The sequence below is a fragment of the Melozone crissalis genome, unplaced genomic scaffold, assembly GCF_028551555.1.
Source record: "Melozone crissalis strain CALT ecotype California unplaced genomic scaffold, PUWL_Pcris_2 ptg000107l_1, whole genome shotgun sequence".
In the NCBI taxonomy this organism is placed as follows: domain Eukaryota; kingdom Metazoa; phylum Chordata; class Aves; order Passeriformes; family Passerellidae; genus Melozone; species Melozone crissalis.
Genome location: NW_026535884.1, coordinates 103,012 through 119,771, shown reverse-complemented (window position 1 = coordinate 119,771; position 16,760 = coordinate 103,012). Strand labels below are relative to the sequence as shown.

At 58.1% G+C, this 16,760-nt stretch overlaps 1 protein-coding gene and 1 long non-coding RNA gene across 3 annotated transcripts in view; both read right to left on the bottom strand.

Annotated features, from left to right (window-relative positions):
• Positions 1–1,202: 1,202 nt before the first annotated feature.
• The window catches only part of ATP13A2 (ATPase cation transporting 13A2), a 30,187-nt gene continuing 14,629 nt past the window's right edge, over positions 1,203–16,760 (bottom strand). For both annotated transcript variants that reach the window (XM_054292004.1, XM_054292005.1), the window contains exons 11-29: positions 14,695–14,826; positions 12,935–13,090; positions 12,733–12,843; positions 12,571–12,617; positions 12,299–12,487; positions 11,092–11,298; positions 10,298–10,414; positions 10,022–10,178; positions 9,039–9,159; positions 8,736–8,860; positions 7,778–7,938; positions 6,453–6,563; positions 5,852–5,931; positions 5,020–5,172; positions 4,205–4,301; positions 3,270–3,493; positions 2,473–2,624; positions 1,633–1,805; positions 1,203–1,524 (exon numbers count right to left, since the gene is read on the bottom strand). In XM_054292004.1, the coding sequence (XP_054147979.1) occupies positions 1,354–1,524; positions 1,633–1,805; positions 2,473–2,624; positions 3,270–3,493; positions 4,205–4,301; positions 5,020–5,172; positions 5,852–5,931; positions 6,453–6,563; positions 7,778–7,938; positions 8,736–8,860; positions 9,039–9,159; positions 10,022–10,178; positions 10,298–10,414; positions 11,092–11,298; positions 12,299–12,487; positions 12,571–12,617; positions 12,733–12,843; positions 12,935–13,090; positions 14,695–14,826 (2,684 nt within the window). In that variant the 3' untranslated portion in view covers positions 1,203–1,353. The remainder of the gene's footprint in view (positions 1,525–1,632; positions 1,806–2,472; positions 2,625–3,269; positions 3,494–4,204; positions 4,302–5,019; positions 5,173–5,851; positions 5,932–6,452; positions 6,564–7,777; positions 7,939–8,735; positions 8,861–9,038; positions 9,160–10,021; positions 10,179–10,297; positions 10,415–11,091; positions 11,299–12,298; positions 12,488–12,570; positions 12,618–12,732; positions 12,844–12,934; positions 13,091–14,694; positions 14,827–16,760) is intronic.
• LOC128947656 (uncharacterized) lies at positions 14,833–16,110 on the bottom strand. The gene is made up of 3 exons (XR_008484054.1): positions 16,050–16,110; positions 15,537–15,797; positions 14,833–15,033 (listed from the first exon to the last, which is right to left on the bottom strand). It is a non-coding gene; the product is annotated as an uncharacterized LOC128947656 (long non-coding RNA).

Sequence of the window (16,760 nt, the reverse complement as noted above, 5' to 3'; positions counted from 1 at the left end):
CCGGTGGCCAGCGTGGGAGTGGGGGGAGTCCTGCAGGAAGAGCCACGCTGGATCCTCCTCCTCCTGCTGCTTCTTTGGGCTGTGGCCATGGGATCAGCCTAGCCAGGGATTCAGTGTGGCCGTGGGATTAGTGTGGGCACAGGATCAGTCTGGCCATGGGATCAATGGGGCTGAGGGATCAGAGATCAGTGTGGCCACAGGATAAGGGTGGCCTTGGGATAAGGGTGGCCACGGGATCAGGGGGGCTGTGGGATAAGGGTGGCCATGGGATCAGCGTGGCCACAGAATCAGGGTGGTCGTGGGATCAGTGTGCCCACAGGATCAGTGTGCCCAGGGATTCAGTGTGGCCATGGGATCAATGGGGCTGAAGGATCAGAGATCAGTGTGGCCACAGGATCAGCATGGCTGTGGGATCAGTGTGGCTGTGGGCTCAATGTGGCCATGGGATCAGTGTGGCCATGGGATCAGGGTGGCCACGGGATAAGGGTGGCCACGGGATCAATAGGGCTGAGGGATCAGAGATCAGTGTGGCCACGGGATTAGCATGGCCATGGGATAAGGGTGGCCATGGGATCAGCATGGCCATGGGATCAGCATGGCCATGGGATCAGCGTGGCCATGGGATAAGGGTGGCCATGGGATCAGCATGGCCATGGGATCAGCGTGGCCACGGGATCAGCATGGCCATGGGATAAGGGTGGCCATGGGATCAGCATGGCCATGGGATCAGCATGGCCATGGGATCAGCATGGCCATGGGATCAGCACGGCCACAGGATCAGTGTGGCCACGGGACAAGTGTGGCCATGGGATCAGTGTGGCCATGGCATTAGAGTGGCTGTGGGATCAGAGAGCAGTGTGGCCATGGGATATGGGTGGCCACAGAATAAGGGTGACCATGGGATCAGTGGGGCTGTGGGATCAGTGTGGCCATGGGATCAGGGTGGTCATGGGATCAGCATGACCAGGGCATCAGAGTGGCTGTGGGATGAGTGTGCCCACAGGGTCACTGCGGCTGTGGGCTCAACGTGGCTGTGGGCTCAGTGTGGCCGTGGGATCAGCATGACCATGGGATCAGTGTGGCCATGGCATTAGAGTTGGCTGTGGGATCAGCATGGCTGTGGGCTCAGTGTGGCCACAGGACCACTGTGGCCATGGGCTCAGGTGTGGCTGTCGGCTCAGTGTGGCTGTGGGATCACCGTGCCCATGGGATCACCGTGCCCATGGGATCAAGGTGCCCATGGGATTCCCATCTGCGATGCTGAGGGATCCCGCCTGCCGCATTCCTGCTTTTTCCGGGATCAATAAATTAAGGAAGTGTCCGAGGGCTGGGGCAGAGGCACAGCTGGCACTGCTATCTCACGGCCAGGGACATCCTGGGTGTGGCAAACAGGGGCTGGTCCAGGGGTGGCCAGGCCGGCTGCTGCTGGCTCAGCTCCTTCTCCAGCCTCTTGAAAAGCTTCTTGGAGGCTTTTTTCCGGCGCAGCCTTCGGAAGCAGCCGAGCAAGCCGTGATCCAGGGCGGTCTGGGGCCAGAGCAGGAGGGAAATGGGGTTGGTGGGGGACAGGAGAGCCCCGTGCCCACCTGGAGAAGCTCCAGGGGGACGCCCCGTCCCAAAGCCCCCCTGACCCACCTCCAGCACGAAGGCAGCGAAGAAGTTGAGAGCGGCGATGCCCAAGAGGAGCAGCTTGAAATTGAAATCCTCGATGGACTGGAGCTTCAGCAGGGATTTGGGGAAGCCCAGTGGGTACAGGGTCAGCCAGATCATCAGGCCGAAGAGCAGGATGAGGACGAGGAGGAAGAGCACTGGGGGAGAGAGGGGGCAGAGTGAGGGGCAGGGGAGAGAGGGCTGGTGGCTCTTGGTGTCCCCATGTGCCCAATGGGTGTCTCTGTGGGTGTCCCTGTGCGTGCCCCCTTGGGTGCCCTGTGGGTGTCTCCCTGGGTGGACAGGAGATGTCCACGTGAGTGTCCCTGTGGGTGTCCCTGTGTGTTCCCCTGGGTGTCCCATGGGTGCCCCCTTGGGTGCCCCTGTGGGTGTCCCCGTGAGTGCTCCATGGATGTCCCTGGGTGTCCTCCTGGTATCCCTGTGGGTACCCCATGGGTGTCCCCATGGGTGTCCTGTGAGTATCCCTGTGGGTGTCCCGTGGGTGTCCCTGTGTGTCCCCCTGATGCCCTGTGGGTGTCTCCGCTGGGTGTCCCCATGGGTGTCCCCGTGGGTGCTCTATGAGTGTCGCCATGGCTGTCCCTGTGTGTCCCCCTGAGTGTCCCCATGGGTGCGCTGTGGGTGCCCCCTTGGGTGTCCCTGTGGGTGCCCCATGGGTGTCCCTTTGGGTGTCCCTGTGTGCCCTATGGGTGTCCCCCCTGGGTGTCCTGTGGGTGCCCCTATGGGTGCTCTGTGGGTGTCCCTGTGTGTCCCCATTGGTGTCCTGTGTGTGCCCTCCTGGGTGTCCCCATGGTGTCCCCGTGTCCTCACCGTTGGTGTAGAGTGGCTCCCGGAAGGGGTAGCCCTTGGACATGGCCACGGCCAGGATGAGGTACTGGAAGCCGGTGACACAGAACAGGACAGTGTTCTCGTAGTTGGGCAGGTTCTGGGGCGCTGTCACCGTGCTGTTCAGGGGGACGTACCTGGGACAGGGACAGGGGACAGGGTCAGCAGAGAGGCCAGGGGGGCTGGGCACCACCCCTCGTTCTCCATCAGTTACAGCTTTGGGAAGGGCAGGGGCAGCTCCAACCCCTGCTCTGGGACCAGGGATGGATCCCTTGGGAATGGGAGCTGGGTCAGGGGGGTTTGGGCTGGAGATCAGCAAAGGCTCTTCCCCAGAGGATGCTGGCACTGCCCAGGCTCCCCAGGGAATGGGCACAGCCCTGCCAGAGCTCCAGGACAGGCTGGGATTGTTGGGGTGTCTGGGCAGGGCCAGGGGTTTGACTGGATGATCCCTTGCACCTGAGGACATTCCATGGTTCCTGTCTGCTGCCAAATCCCAAATCCCAGGACACACCCTGGGCTCTGCCACAATCTCAGTGTTGTCCCCATCACCAAACCCTCAGGAAACCAGGGCAGGTTCAGGTGGGATATTGGGAAAGACTTCCTCATGGCAAGGGATGCATGCACTGGAACAGCGTGTGCAGGATGGAATCACCACCCCTGGAAGTGTCCAAAATCCCCGTGGACCTCACACTTGGGGCTTAGTGGCAAACAGGGCCTGGCAGTTGAACTCAATGCCCTTTTCCAACCCTGAATCCCACAATTTCCAGATGTGGGGCCCTCACCAGCTCTGTGAGACGGTGATGAAGTAGCTGAGGACCTGCACGGTGATGAGCAGGGCTGTCTGCAGCAGGAGGCTGCCCAGCACCAGCGCGCTGATCAGGGCTCCCTGCGGCCGCCGCACGCCCAGCGCCGGCGCCGGCCCCGTGCGCCCCATCAGCACCGCCACCGTGGTGGTGATCACCAGGTCGAAGAACAGGAACTGGAAATCACTCAGGTTGGTGTTGATCTGGGCAGGAGGGAAGGGACAGGCTCAGAACCACAGGGGATTATGGCTCAGGGTTTGAGTTTTTATATTTTCCATATATTTGTGTCCCTGCAGTTCTTTAGCGTGTAACTCCAAACCCCACACGCAGTGCCAGCTGCTGTTCTCCCATTTGGGGCAGACACAGCAATTCCTCTCCATTTCCTCAAGGACACCTCACTGCCTCAGGATTTCATATATTCGTTTAAGATATTTTTTATTATTTGTAATATTTGCAGTTTGTAATTTGTAATTTAAGTCTGCAGTTCTTTAGTGTGTAACTCCAAACCTCACACGCAGTGCCAGCTGCTGTTCTCCCGTTTGGGGCAGACACAGCAATTCCTCTCCAGGCCTGGCACTCAAGGACACCTCACTGCCTCAGGCCCCCAGAGATTCAACAAAAGGGAGCTGGGGGAGCAAACTTGGGGTGAATGACTTCATTAGCTGAAGCTGTAATTGGAGGATTAAGCCCCAATACGCAAATGGACCAAAGTTATAAAAGTGTGAAAACCTGTGAGCTGTGGTTCATTTTTGAGTGTGGCCCCTGGGGGGATTTTGTCTGCCCAAGATGTACCCTTCAATAAATGCACCTGCTTTTTATTCCATTAATTTTCTCTGGCTCTGCTTTTAGGCAGCCCCAAAAGGCATCGGTGCCCCAGGAATTCTGAGAAAAGCAGGGATTGGGGTGGCACTCACGGTGTAGAGCAGGAGCACGGACACGAACTGCACCAGGCTGTACAGGGCCATGTACTTGAAGACCCCAAAGGAGGTGACCAAGGAGCACCGGCCCTCCCTGGGGGGGGAAAACGGTGTCCCCAAAAACGGCATCACCAAATGGGCACCCAATGGTCAGCAATGGGCACCCTAAACCAGTAATGAAAAGCCCCGAACTAGTATAAACCAGTTACCCCAACTCCCCTCCCAGCCCCCCCAAGTCCCTCCCAGTCCCTCCCATTTTGTCCCAGTCCCTCCCAGGTCCCTTCCAGTCCCTCCCAGTCTATCCCAGTCCCCTCCCATTTTGCTCCCAGGTCCCTTCCAGTCCCCTCCCAGGTCCCTTCCAGTCTATCCCAGTCGCCTCCCAGTTTATCCCAGTCCATCCCAGGTCCCTTCCAGTCTATCCCAGTCCCCTCCCAGTCCATCCCAGTCTATCCCAATCCCTCTCAGTCCCTCCCAGTTTATCCCAGTCTCTCCCAGGTCCCTTCCAGTCCCTCTCAGTGCCCTTCCAGTCCCTCCCAGTTTATCCCAGTCCCTTCCAATCTCCTCCCAGGTCCCTTCCAGGTCCCTCCCAGTCCATCCCAGGTCCCTTCCAGTTCCCTCCCAGGTCCCTCCCAGTTTATCCCAGTCCCCTCCCAGTTCCTCCCATTTTGTCCCAGTCCCTCTGAGTCCCTCCCAGGTCCCTTCCAGTCCAACCACCGGCCAGCCCCCCCCGGGAGGGATCTGCGGCACTCCCGGGATTCCCCCGCAGCATTCCCGGGATTTCCCCGCAGCATTCCCGGGATTCCCCCGCTCACCGGATGACCCTGGGCACACACTCGATGGTGGCCACGCGGGAGGTGAAGGGCGAGGCCACGGACGCCTCGGCCTCGGACAGGGAGATGCCGACATCGGCCGCCCGCAGCGCCCCGCAGTCATTGGCACCGTCCCCGCACATCCCCACGCAGTAACTGCGGGAAAGGGAGCCCGAAATCCTCAGGGAATGGGGAAGGGAGCCCAAAATCCTCAGGGAATGGGGAAGGGAGCCCAAAACCCTCAGGGAATGGGGAAGGGAGCCCAAATTCCTCAGGGAATGGGAAAGGGAGCCCACATTCCTCGGGGAATGAGAAAGGGAGCCCACATTCCTCGGGGAATGGGAAAGGGAGCCCACGTTCTTCAGGGAATGGGAAAGGGAGCCCACGTTCTTTAGGGAACACAGGAAAGGGATCCTACATTCCTCAGGGAATGGGGAAGGGAGCCCTCATTCCTCAGGAAGTGGGAAAGGGAGCCCACATTCCTCTGGAAACACGGGAAAGGGGGCCCACGTTCCTCTGGAAACACGGGAAAGGGGGCCCACATTCCTCAGAGAATGGGAAAGGGACCCCAAATTCCTCAGGGAGTGGGAAAGTGACCCCAAATTCCTCAGGGAATGGGGAAAATCCCTGGCTCATCCCAGAGAAGCTGTGGGTGCCCCATTCCAGGCTGGACCTGGTGAAGTGTCCCTGCCCATGGCATGGCTGCCACCAGGTGATGTTTGAGGTGTCTCCCAACACCGCCCACTCTATAATTCCAGGATCCAGCCCCTGGGATCCAGCCCCTAGGATCCATCTCCTGGGATCCAGCCCCTGGGATCCAGCCCCTGGGCCTTACTTGAGCTCCTGCAGGCTGCACACCAGCTGGGTCTTCTGCTCGGGCAGCATGCGGGCAAACACGGTGGCCCGGAGCAGGATCTGCCAACAGGGAGGATCCATCAGCGTTCCCGGGAGACAGAGAACTGGGAATGTCCAGTAGGGCATTGGAATTGTCCAGCAGGGCATGGGAATGTCCAGTAGGGAATTGGGAATGTCCAGCAGGGCATGGGAATGTCCGGTAGGAAAGTGGGATTGTCCAGCAGGGCATGGGAATGTCCAGTAAGGCACTGGGGATGTTCAGCTGGGCACTGGGAATGTCTGGCAGAGAACTGGGATTGTCCAGCTGGGAACTGGGAATGTCCAGCTGGGAACTGGGAATGTCCAGTAGGAAACTGGGAATGTCCAGTAGGGAACGGGGGATGTCCAGCTGGGCAGGGAACTGGGAATGTCCAGCAGGGAACAAGATTCCCAGTGGCACTGGAGGGCTCCCAGCAGCACTGGAAGGTTCCCAGTGGCACTGGAGACTTCCCCAAGGCACTGGAAGGTTCCTAGTGCCACTGGAAGCTTCCCAGTGGCACTGGAAAGTTCCCCAAGGCCCTGGAGGCTCCCTGCCCACTCACCCTGGGCAGCAGCTCGGAGAAGTGCTCGCACACCACCTGGAAGGATTTCCCGTTGAGGGCGAAGTGGCAGTGCCGGGGAGGGAGGGAGGAGCCGTCCCGCTGCTGCAGGCCCTGCCAGGAAACAGCTCCAGCTCCAGCCCCAACCCCAACCCCTGCAGGGCCCCCAGGCCGAGCCAGGACCTGCCTGGAGCAGCAGGAATGGCTCCCAAAATCCCAGTTCCCAGTGGGGCTGTTTGGGGTGCAGGGCTGGGCTGACCCAGCTTGGAGCAGCGGGAATGGCTCCCAAAATCCCAGTTCCCAGTGGGACTGTTTGGGGTGCAGGGCTGGGCTGACCCAGCTTGGAGCAGTGGGAATGGCTCCCCAAAATCCCAATTCCCAGTGGGGCTGTTTGAGGTACAAGGCTGGGCTGACCCAGCCATCCAAGCCCAGCCTGGAGCAGCAGGGAATGGCTCCCCAAAATCCCAGTTCCCAGGGGGACTGTTTGGGGTGCAGGGCTGGGCTGACTGAGGTCTCCATGCCAGATCCGGAGCAGCGGGAATGGCTCCCCAAAATCCCAATTCCCAGTGGGGCTGTTTGGGGTCTCCATGCCAGACCCAGAGCAGTGGGAAAGGCTCCCCAAAACCCCAATTCCAGGCACACCAATGGGGCTGTTTGGGGTGCAGCCCAGCCCTCCACACCCAGCTGGGAGCAGGGTCTGGCAGCATCCATGGGGAGGTGTTTGGAGCTGCCATTCCAGCCTGGATCCCTGGATGTGCTCCAGGGAAAGGCAGGAGCAGCTGAACCTCTCCTGAAGGATGGGTTTTTGAGGAGCAGGATCACAGCCTTAATTGCCTCTAAGGATGATGATGGAAAACCCCTTCCCATCCCTGGGAGGGCTCAGGGCCAGGCTGGAGCACCCTGGGATAGTGGAAGGTGTCCCTGCCGACGGAATGGGACAAGTTTTGAGCTCCCTTCCCTTCCAACCCAACCCAACCCAACCCAACCCAACTCGTTCTGGGATTTCGGGATTCCCAGGACTGCGGAGACAGCCGGATTTGAGGGACTCCATTTCTTAGATATTGGGAAGAAATTCCTCCCTGTGAGGGTGGGCAGGCCCTGGCACAGGGTGCCCAGAGCAGCTGTGGCTGCCCCTGCATCCCTGGAGGTGATCCAAGGCCAGGTTGGAGCACCTTGGCATGGTGGAAATTGTCCCTGCCCATGGGACACGATGAGCTCTAAGGTCCCTCCAACCCAAACCACACTGGAATTCTGTGATTCCACGAACACCCCAGCTCTGCAGGGTGCCTGGGCAGTTTGGGCTCCCAAAAGGTGTCCTGGGCTCTCACCTCGGGCTGCTCCTCGCCCTGGGAATGCTCGGCCAGGACGAACTTGAGGGCGGCGGGTTTGTCGTGGCCGGGCGGCGAGGCCGTGACGAAGATCACGCCCTCCCTGGGCTCCACCATGCGGCACCCCCGCGCCACGTTCATGGCTGTCAGCATGTTGTCCCCTGCCAGGGACACGTGGGCCATCAGCAAGGAGGTTTTGGGATGCCCAGGCCAAGAGGAGCAGCTCCAAGCTGCCGTGTCCCCTCTCCCGGCCACCGCAGCCATGTGGTGGCTTCGCTTCCCCTCTTCTTTCCTCCAAAACCTCCTGCCTGCCCTGCCCCAGAGAAATGTGGGTTCAAGCCCTGTTCTCCTCCCTGGAGAACACCCAGAGGTGACCTCACACCCCCTGCATTGGGCAGGGAATTTGGGATTTCAAACGTAGCAATATTTAGGGGATGGGCAGCAGAACCATGAGTTCTTCCACCCAAAACACATCCATGCCCTGAGCCCCACAGTGGATCATGCATCCTGAGGGCAGGGATGCACAGAGCTGGGACCCAGGAGTGCTCGTGGTGCCCCCACAGCTGCTCCAGGCACAGATCCCTGCTGGGGGTCATGATGGGGTTCCTGGGGTGGAATTCCTGGTGGGGTTCCTGAGGTGGAACTCCTGGTGGGGTTCCGGGGGTGGAACTCCTGGTGGGATTCCTGGGGTAGGGTTCCTGTTGGGATCCCTGATGGGGTTCGTGGTAGGGATTCCTGGTAGGATTCCTGGGGTGGGCTTCCTGGCGGAGTTCCTGAGGTAGGGCTCCTGGGGTAGGGTTCCTGTTGGGATCCCTGGTGGGGTTCCTGGGGTGGAATTCCTCGTTGGGTTCCTGGGGTGGGGTTCCTGGTGAGAAAGTCCTTTCCTGCTGCACACTACCCAGAACTGTCTGTGTGCCCTCCCTCCCTGAGCCCCGTGTGCTGCTCCCCCCAAGGTCACCTGTCACCATGACGGGGCGGATGTTGGCGCTCCTCAGCAGCTGGATCACCGGCGCAGACTCCGGCTTGAGGACGTTCTTCATGACCAGGAACCCCAGGAAGTTCAGGCCGCTCTCCACGGAGTCCCTGGTGGGAGACAAGGAGCCTTCCATCGCCTCCAAAACCAGCACAGAGGATCAAGGGGTGTGAGAAACTAAAATCCATCTGGGAGCCAGCCAGGGATTAGGGATGAATTCCTTGCAATGCATCCCAGGAAATGCCGGGAGAGAGTGAGGAGATGGAGAGAGGGAGTGCTGGCACTGACCTGGGGAGCTGCAGGGCCTCCTCGAAGGTGGCCACCGTGCCCAGGGCTTTGCAGGCCAGAGCCAGGACCCGGAACCCGTCGGTGGTGTAGTGCCGGAGCATCTGGGAGAAATCCGGGGGCACTGGAAAAGCGAGGCCAGAACAGCTCCTGGGGGAGCCTGGAGATCCCAGGATGGGCTAGGGGAAGCTCTCCCCACCCCATGGAGCCTGGAGATGCCATACTGGGCTGGGGGAAAGTCTTCACCCCATGGAGCCTGGAGATGCCATACTGGGCTGGGGGAAGCCCTCAACCCCATGGAATGTGGAGATGCCATACTGGGCTGGAGGAAACCCTCCCAACCCTAAGGAGCCTGGAAATCGCATGATGGGATGGAGGAAGCTCTTCCCACTCCAAGAAGCTTGGAAAATCCCATCCTGGGCTGGTGGAAGCTCTCCCCACCCCAAGGAGCCTGGAAATCCCACCCTGGGCTGGAGGAAGCTCTCTCCACCCCATGGAACCTGGAGATGCCATACTGGGACGGAGGAAGCCTCCAGCCCCTGGAGATCCCAGGATGGGCTGGAAGAAACTCTCCTCGCCCCAAGGAGCTTGGAGATCCCACACTGGACTGGGGCAAGCTCTCAACCCCACGGAGCCTGGAGATCCCACACTGGGCTGGAGGAAGCTCTCCCCACCCCAAGGAGCCTGGAGACCCCATACTGGACTGGGGGAAGCCCTCAACCCCATAGAATCTGGAGATGCCATACTGGGCTGGGGGAAGCTCTCCCCACCCCAAGGAGCCTGGAGATCCCAGCATGGGTTGAAGGAAGCCCCCAACCCCCCTCCCCATCTTCTGGCTCCTGTTTCCTTTCCCTCCTGTGGCTGGGGCCACCCCAAAGCCTTTGGGAGCTGCCCCACAGCGTTCCTGAGGATAATTCCCTGGGGGGAGATGAGCCTCAGGGATGCAGCCAGCGGGACAGGGGGTGAGCCCACCTCCCAGTACCAACCAGTTTCCTTCCTGCACAGACTGGCCACCATCTCCGGGGCGCCCTTGACGTAGGCGTGGGCCGAGGCCTCCCCGGGCAGCTTGACCAGGACGCTCATCCTCTGCAGGGAGGAGGAGAACGGGAAACGCCGCAGGATCCCCAGCGGGGCCTGGTGCCTCTGTGGAGAGTGGGTGGGATCAGGGCCAGGCAGGAGCTCCTCCAGGAGGCAGGAATTCCTCCAGGAGGCAGGAGCTCCTCCAAGGAGGCAGAAGGGTGAGGAGCTGTTCCATGGGTTACCCTGTCCCGAGGTTGCTCCTCCTCTGGTGGAGGTTTCACCACGGCCAAGACCTTCATCTCAAACTGCTGGAACGCCGGGAGCTCCCCTTCCTCCTCCTCCTCCATCATCTCCAGGCGCTGAAATCGAGAGGGCAAAACCCTGATGAGCACATCCACCCACACAGGGTCCAGAACTGCCGAGATTCCCAATGCCTCCCTCTCCAGCCCTGCAGCCCCCATTGTGGGAATCTACAAAATCAGAGGGTTTTGGGAAAGCTGCAAAAGTCAGGCTTTAGAGGCAGTAGAACTGTGACTAGAGCTAAGCAGCAGCCATGAGAGAGGTCAGCAAAAAAATTAAATTTAAACTGTAGAAAAGCAAGGGCAAATAGAACAATGATCTGTGTATTAACGCTTGTCTAGAATAACTCTCTAAGCTACAGAAAAGTTTATCTAGCAAGATATTAGGAAGGTTGAAGCTTAATAATGGAGCTCTGTGCATTGTGTTTTAAGGCTCACAAGCAGGTTTTGTATTCGAAATAAGCAAGCATGGTTTTAACCAAAGGTACGTGTGCTTATAGTGATTGGATAGAACTACTGTCAATGTGCTTTTGCTTTGTGTGATTGGTCAAAAAAGTTATAAAGTGAGGTGTAACTTTAAGTTCTTGGTCTGCTGCTTGGGATGTGAGCTGCTGGCATCTTCCCATTGTCATAACCATGTAATGAGACTGATGCTGGAAAATAAAACAGCTCAAGGCACGTTCCACAGCAGCAGCCCCGTCCCGTTGGTGATTTGTACACAGCCACACCCGCCTCACCCAGCCGGTGGATTCCAGCATTTTGATGTCCACGGGGTCCCCGACGAGCTGTCCCCGCAGCGGTGACACGGCGTGGCAGGTGGCCAGGGCGTAGAGCAGGGCGCCGGCGGGCAGGCAGCGGGGCTCGTGCACGATGGGCAGGAAGCGCTGCTGCTCCAGGGGCACCACGCCCCACACGTCCAGCCCCTCCTGGGTCAGCGTCCCGGTCTGTGGGCACAGCGCGGTGGGTCCGGGCAGCCCCAGTGCCCACCCTGCCCGCCCCGCCTCTGTGGCAGACCCCATAGAGCTTGGGAAAGCTCCATGGAGGATTGCGACTTAACAGTAGGTGTCGCAGACATCTTTTCACTAAAAATCCTTTCTTGAGGTTTTTTGCCTTCTGAGAAGGTGAGGCCTCAGAAACAACATGTAAACAGTGGTTATCTGCTGCTGTGGAATGCGTCAGGTGGATTTTTGATTGGCCCATCTTGGATGTTTATAATTAATGGCCAATCAAGGCTGAGCTATCTCGGACAGAGTCTGACAGAGCTGCCTTTTGTTATCATTCCTTTCTATTCTATTCTTAGCTAGCCTTCTGAGAGGAAACCTTTCCTTCTATTTCTTTCTAGTTAGTTATAATGTAATATATAGATCATGAAAGAATAAATCAAGCCTTCTGAACATGGAGTCAACATTCTCGTCTCTTCCCTCACCTGAATATCCCTGTGACCACTGTCACAAGTAGGAACTGCTGAGTCATGATGAGACAGCAAAATAAGATCCCGTCTCTGACCCCTCGCCCCTCAGCCTTATCTTTGTAACCTCATAGGCCACTATACCTAACCCTTGCTACTGGGCAAGTTTGGATCCCCCTACACCCTATAAAAAGGGGCTGTTTTAGCCCATTTGACAGAAGAAGAGCTGTCACTGGAACCCTTCAGTGTCCCCAATAAACCATCGCTGTGGAACAGCAGGACTTCTCCTCTCTCTGCAGTGTCTGCTGCAGCCTCAGCCTGGGGCACCCTACCTAGCAAGCAAAGAGCTGAGATCCTAAGAGAGCTGATGATCACTACAGAGCTGACAATCACCGAGCTTGCTAAAGGGCAGCCTGCAGCGACGGCCACGAGCTAACTGGGCATTTGGGCACTCTGTCTCCCAGAGGGACTGGGCTCCCGGACCATCCTTGCACCGCTCAATAAGGCCAAGATGGAGGCTTTGTTATACGCCTCACCTTGTCGAAGCACACCAGGCGGATCTTCCCGCACAGGTTGATCCGTGGGGGGCTGATGCAGAAGATTCCCTGCTTTTTCAGCCGGTTCTGGGCGTAGATGGTGCCCACGGTCATGGCGGCCGGCAGCGCTGGCGGCACGATGACGGTGACCAGGTCCAGGGCGCGGATGATGATTTGTCCCACCGGGACCTGGGAGGGGAGCAGGAGGAACAGGATCCATCCCTCCCCTGATGGATCTCTGTGGGCTCTCCCGCTCGCTCCACCAGCCCTACCTTGTTCCTAACGAGGATGAGGATGCTGTACAAGGTGCCGATGAGAGCTGTGCAGGGAGAGAAGTGGCACAGTTACAAGGCAGGGCACAGCAGGGAGCTGGGATGGAATTCCATTCCAAGGAATCTGGCTGCTCCAGGATGAGCCTCCACACCCAGACCTACCCAGGATGGCGAGGAACAGCACAAACTTCACAGCATCCTTGTAGAACTTGAAGCTCACGGGTTTGGGGTAGAGGATGGAGCTGATGAGGTCCCCCTTGGCCGTGCAGAACCCTGCGGGACAGGCAGGAGGTCACCATAGCACCACTCCCAAGGGCACGGATTCAACCCGGGATTCATCCTGGGTTATCCCCCACGCCCTCACCTGTGCGGGTGACCACGGCCAGCACCTCCCCGCCCACGTAGGCCTTGGCCTGGATGATCTGTGTCCCGCAGAACAGCGTGTGCCGCCGGTGCTCCTCGGGGCAGTACGCGGCTCCGCCCGCCGGCAGCGGCGTCTTCATCACCGGCACGCTCTCCCCTGCACAGAACAGTCCAGGGGCGGGATTGTCACCCCAGGGGGGTCAGGGGCAGCCAGGGACACTGCTGGGGACAGGGACACCGCTGGGGACAGAGACACTGCTGGGGACAGTGCTGGGACAGGGACACTGCTGGGGACAGGGACACTGCTGGGGGCACTGCTGGGAACAGGGACACTGCTGGGGACAGTGCTGGGACAGGGACACTGACACTGCTGGGGACAGGGACACTGCTGGGGACAGTGCTGGGGACAGCGACACTGCTGGGACAGGGACACTGCTGGGGACAGGGACACTGCTGGGTCACTGCTGGGACACGGACACTGCTGGGGACAGGGACACTGTTGGGGACACTGCTGGGACAGGGACACTGCTGGGACAGGGACACTGCTGGGGACACGGACACTGCTGGGGACACAGACACTGCTGGGACAACACAAACACCACTGGGGACACTGCTGGGGACTCACACACACACTGCTGGGGACACAGATACTGCTGGGGACATGGACACTGCTGGGGACACACACCCTACTGGCACCAGTCCCACAGTGACACCCACCCAGGGTGATGACACTGAGGATTTTATACTCTGCATTTTTGAGATCCTGTGCTCCTTTAGTGCCTAACTCTAAAACTCCATAGTGTCAGCTGCCGCTCTCCCGTTCTGCTCACACACAATTCCCCTGGGCCTGAAACTCCAGGACACCCTCCAGCCTCGGGGCCCAAAAAATATAAACAAAATGAGTTGGGGGCAGCAAACTTGGGGTAAATGACTTCATCACCTGAAGCTGTAATTGGAGCATTAACCCCTGATATGTAAATGGGATTAAAAATTTACAATTGTCTGAAAAACTTGTGCCCATCATCTGTTTTGGGTGTAGCCTCAGAGGTTTGTGACTGCCTGTCAGAACTCAGCACATCCCTCTGGGTGTCCAGAGTTGCTGAGGACCCCACTGGGGGCTCACAGACCCTGGCACACAGCCCAGAGCACCTGGGGATTTGATTGTGACCCTTGAGCAAGTTGCCAACTTTGTATGAGGACATGAAAGTCACACACGTTTGAATAGTATTATAACAAAATGATCACAGGGTGAAAATGCAGATTTTAGGATTTTTGGTGTGGGAGTTATGGGGACAAGATGAAGGAATCTGGGCATGTCCAGCCTTCCTCCTTCTTCTTCTTGTTCTCCATTTTCTGCAGTGATGTTGGCACTTTGGGATTGGTTTAGAGTAGAAATGCACTAACATAGGTGATAGCTATTGGGAATTAAGTATAAATATGTTCTACGTAGTTTGTAGTATAAAAGGACAACACAGAGTGCCTGTGGCTGCCTGGCTGAGCAGATCTCAGCTGGGCAGAAAGAAAATTTTATAGGTAAGAATTAATAAACAACCTCAAGACCGAAAAGTGAGGAGTCCAGGCTCATGTTTCAGTTGCATGGGCTGAAGCAGAGACACCCTGCACATCTCGGGGCAGCAATTATCAACAGCAACCCGAGAACTGCCCAAGGTGTATCCATGGAAGGCCTTCAATAAATCCTCACTTTAACCCTGTTTGTCCCCTGCTCAGGCAGCCACCCCGGGGTGCAGGGAGGGCTCTCACCGGTCAGCAGGCTCTCGTTGACCATGCACTCCCCGCTCAGCAGCGCCGCGTCGCACGGCAGCACCGCCCCGGCCGCCGGCAGCCGGATGCAGTCCCCGGGCACCAGCTCTGCCGAGCTGACCACCAGCTCCTCTGGAAAACAACGCTGATCAGGGTGTGGGGAATGGAGTCACTCATCTCCAGACACCTGGAGAACCCACTCAGGGATTGGGGAATGGGGCATTCATCTCCAGGCACCTGGAGAACCTTCTTACAGCATGGGGAACAGGGGCACTCATCTCCAGAAACCTGGAGAACCTGCTCAGGGATTGGGGAATGGGGAAACTCATCTCCTGACACCTGGAAAACGCTGCTCAGGGATTGGAGAGCAGGGCACCCATCTCCAGGCACCTGGAGAACCCACTCAGAGCCTGGGGAACAGGGCACTTGTCTCCAGGCACCTGGAGAACCTGCTCAGGGATTGGGGAATGGGACACTCATCTCCAGAAACCCGGAGAACCTGCTCAGGGATTGGGAAACAGGGCATTCATGCCCAGGCACCTGGAGAACCCACTCAGGGCCTAGGGAATGGGGCACTCATCTCCAGAAACCTGGAGAACCTGCTCAGGGATTGGGAAACAGGGCATTCATGCCCAGGCACCTGGAGAACCCTGCTCAGGACCTGGGGAACGTGGCACTCATCTCCAGGAACCTGGAGAACCTGCTCAGGGTGTGAGGAATGGGGCACTCATCTCCAGAAACCTGGAGAACCTGCTCAGGGATTGGGGAATGGGGTCACTCATCTCCAGGAATCTGGAGAACCCTCTCAAGGCCTGGGAAACAGGGTGTTCATCTCCAGAAACCTGGAGAACCCACTCAGGGATTGGGGAATGGGGCATTCATCTCCAGGCACCTGGAGAACCTTCTTACAGCATGGGGAACAGGGGCACTCATCTCCAGAAACCTGGAGAACCTGCTCAGGGATTGGGGAATGGGGAAACTCATCTCCTGACACCTGGAAAACCCACTCAGGGCGTGGGGAATGGGACATTCATCTCCAGGCACCTGGAGAACCCACTCAGGGATTGGGGAACAGGGCATTCATGTCCAGGCATCTGGAGAACCTGCTTAGGGATTGGGGAACAGGGCACTCATCTCCAGAAACCTGGAGAACCCACTCAGGGCTTGGGGAATGGAGCACTCATCTGCAGGCACCTAAAGAACGTGCTCAGGGTGTGGGGAATGGGAGCACTCATCTCCAGACACCTTGAGAACCCCCTCAGGGTGTGGAGAATGGGGCATTCATCTCCTGACACCTCGAGAACCTGCTTACAGCATGGGGAACAGGGACATTCATGTCCAGAAACCTGGAGAACCTGCTCAGGGCCTGGGGAATGGAGTCACTCATCTCCAGTAACCTGGAGAACCTGCTCAGGGCCTGGGGAATGGGGCACTGATCTCCAGAAACCTGGAGAATCCCCTCAGGGATTGGGGAACAGGGCACTCATCTCTGGGCACCTAGAGAACTCCCTCAGGGATTGGGAGATAGAGTCACTCATCTCCAGGTCCCTGGAGAACCCACTCAGGGATTGGGGAATGGGGCGCTCATCTCCAGGCACCAGGGAAGCAATCCCCATGGGATAAGGCAGCAAACAGGAAGGGGTTAATTCCCAGGAGGTGGGAAATTGAGATCCAGGCCTGGGGAGAGCTGATCCAGACCAGAATACCCAGCAGGGAGGTGCCAGGCCTGGGGATGGCTCATCCAGACCACAATTCCCAGCCACCCTGAGCACTGGGAATGGCACAAACACCTGTGCACAGCCAGGGTTTGGGCTGTGTGACAAATGGAACCACCAGAGGAACCCCAGGGATTCCCAGCACTGGGAAGAGCAGGGGGAAAAGGGCTGGTGGGACAGGGCAGGGATTCATGGGAAGATTATCCTTGTAATTAATTTGTCTCTCTCTCCCTGAAATCCCCTGTTAAATTAAATCCATGCTGGCTTTGGAATATCGGCTTGTTTGCACCTTCATTTGGACAGAGGCATCTTTAATTAATTGGACCCCAAAACTATTCCAGTATCTCATAA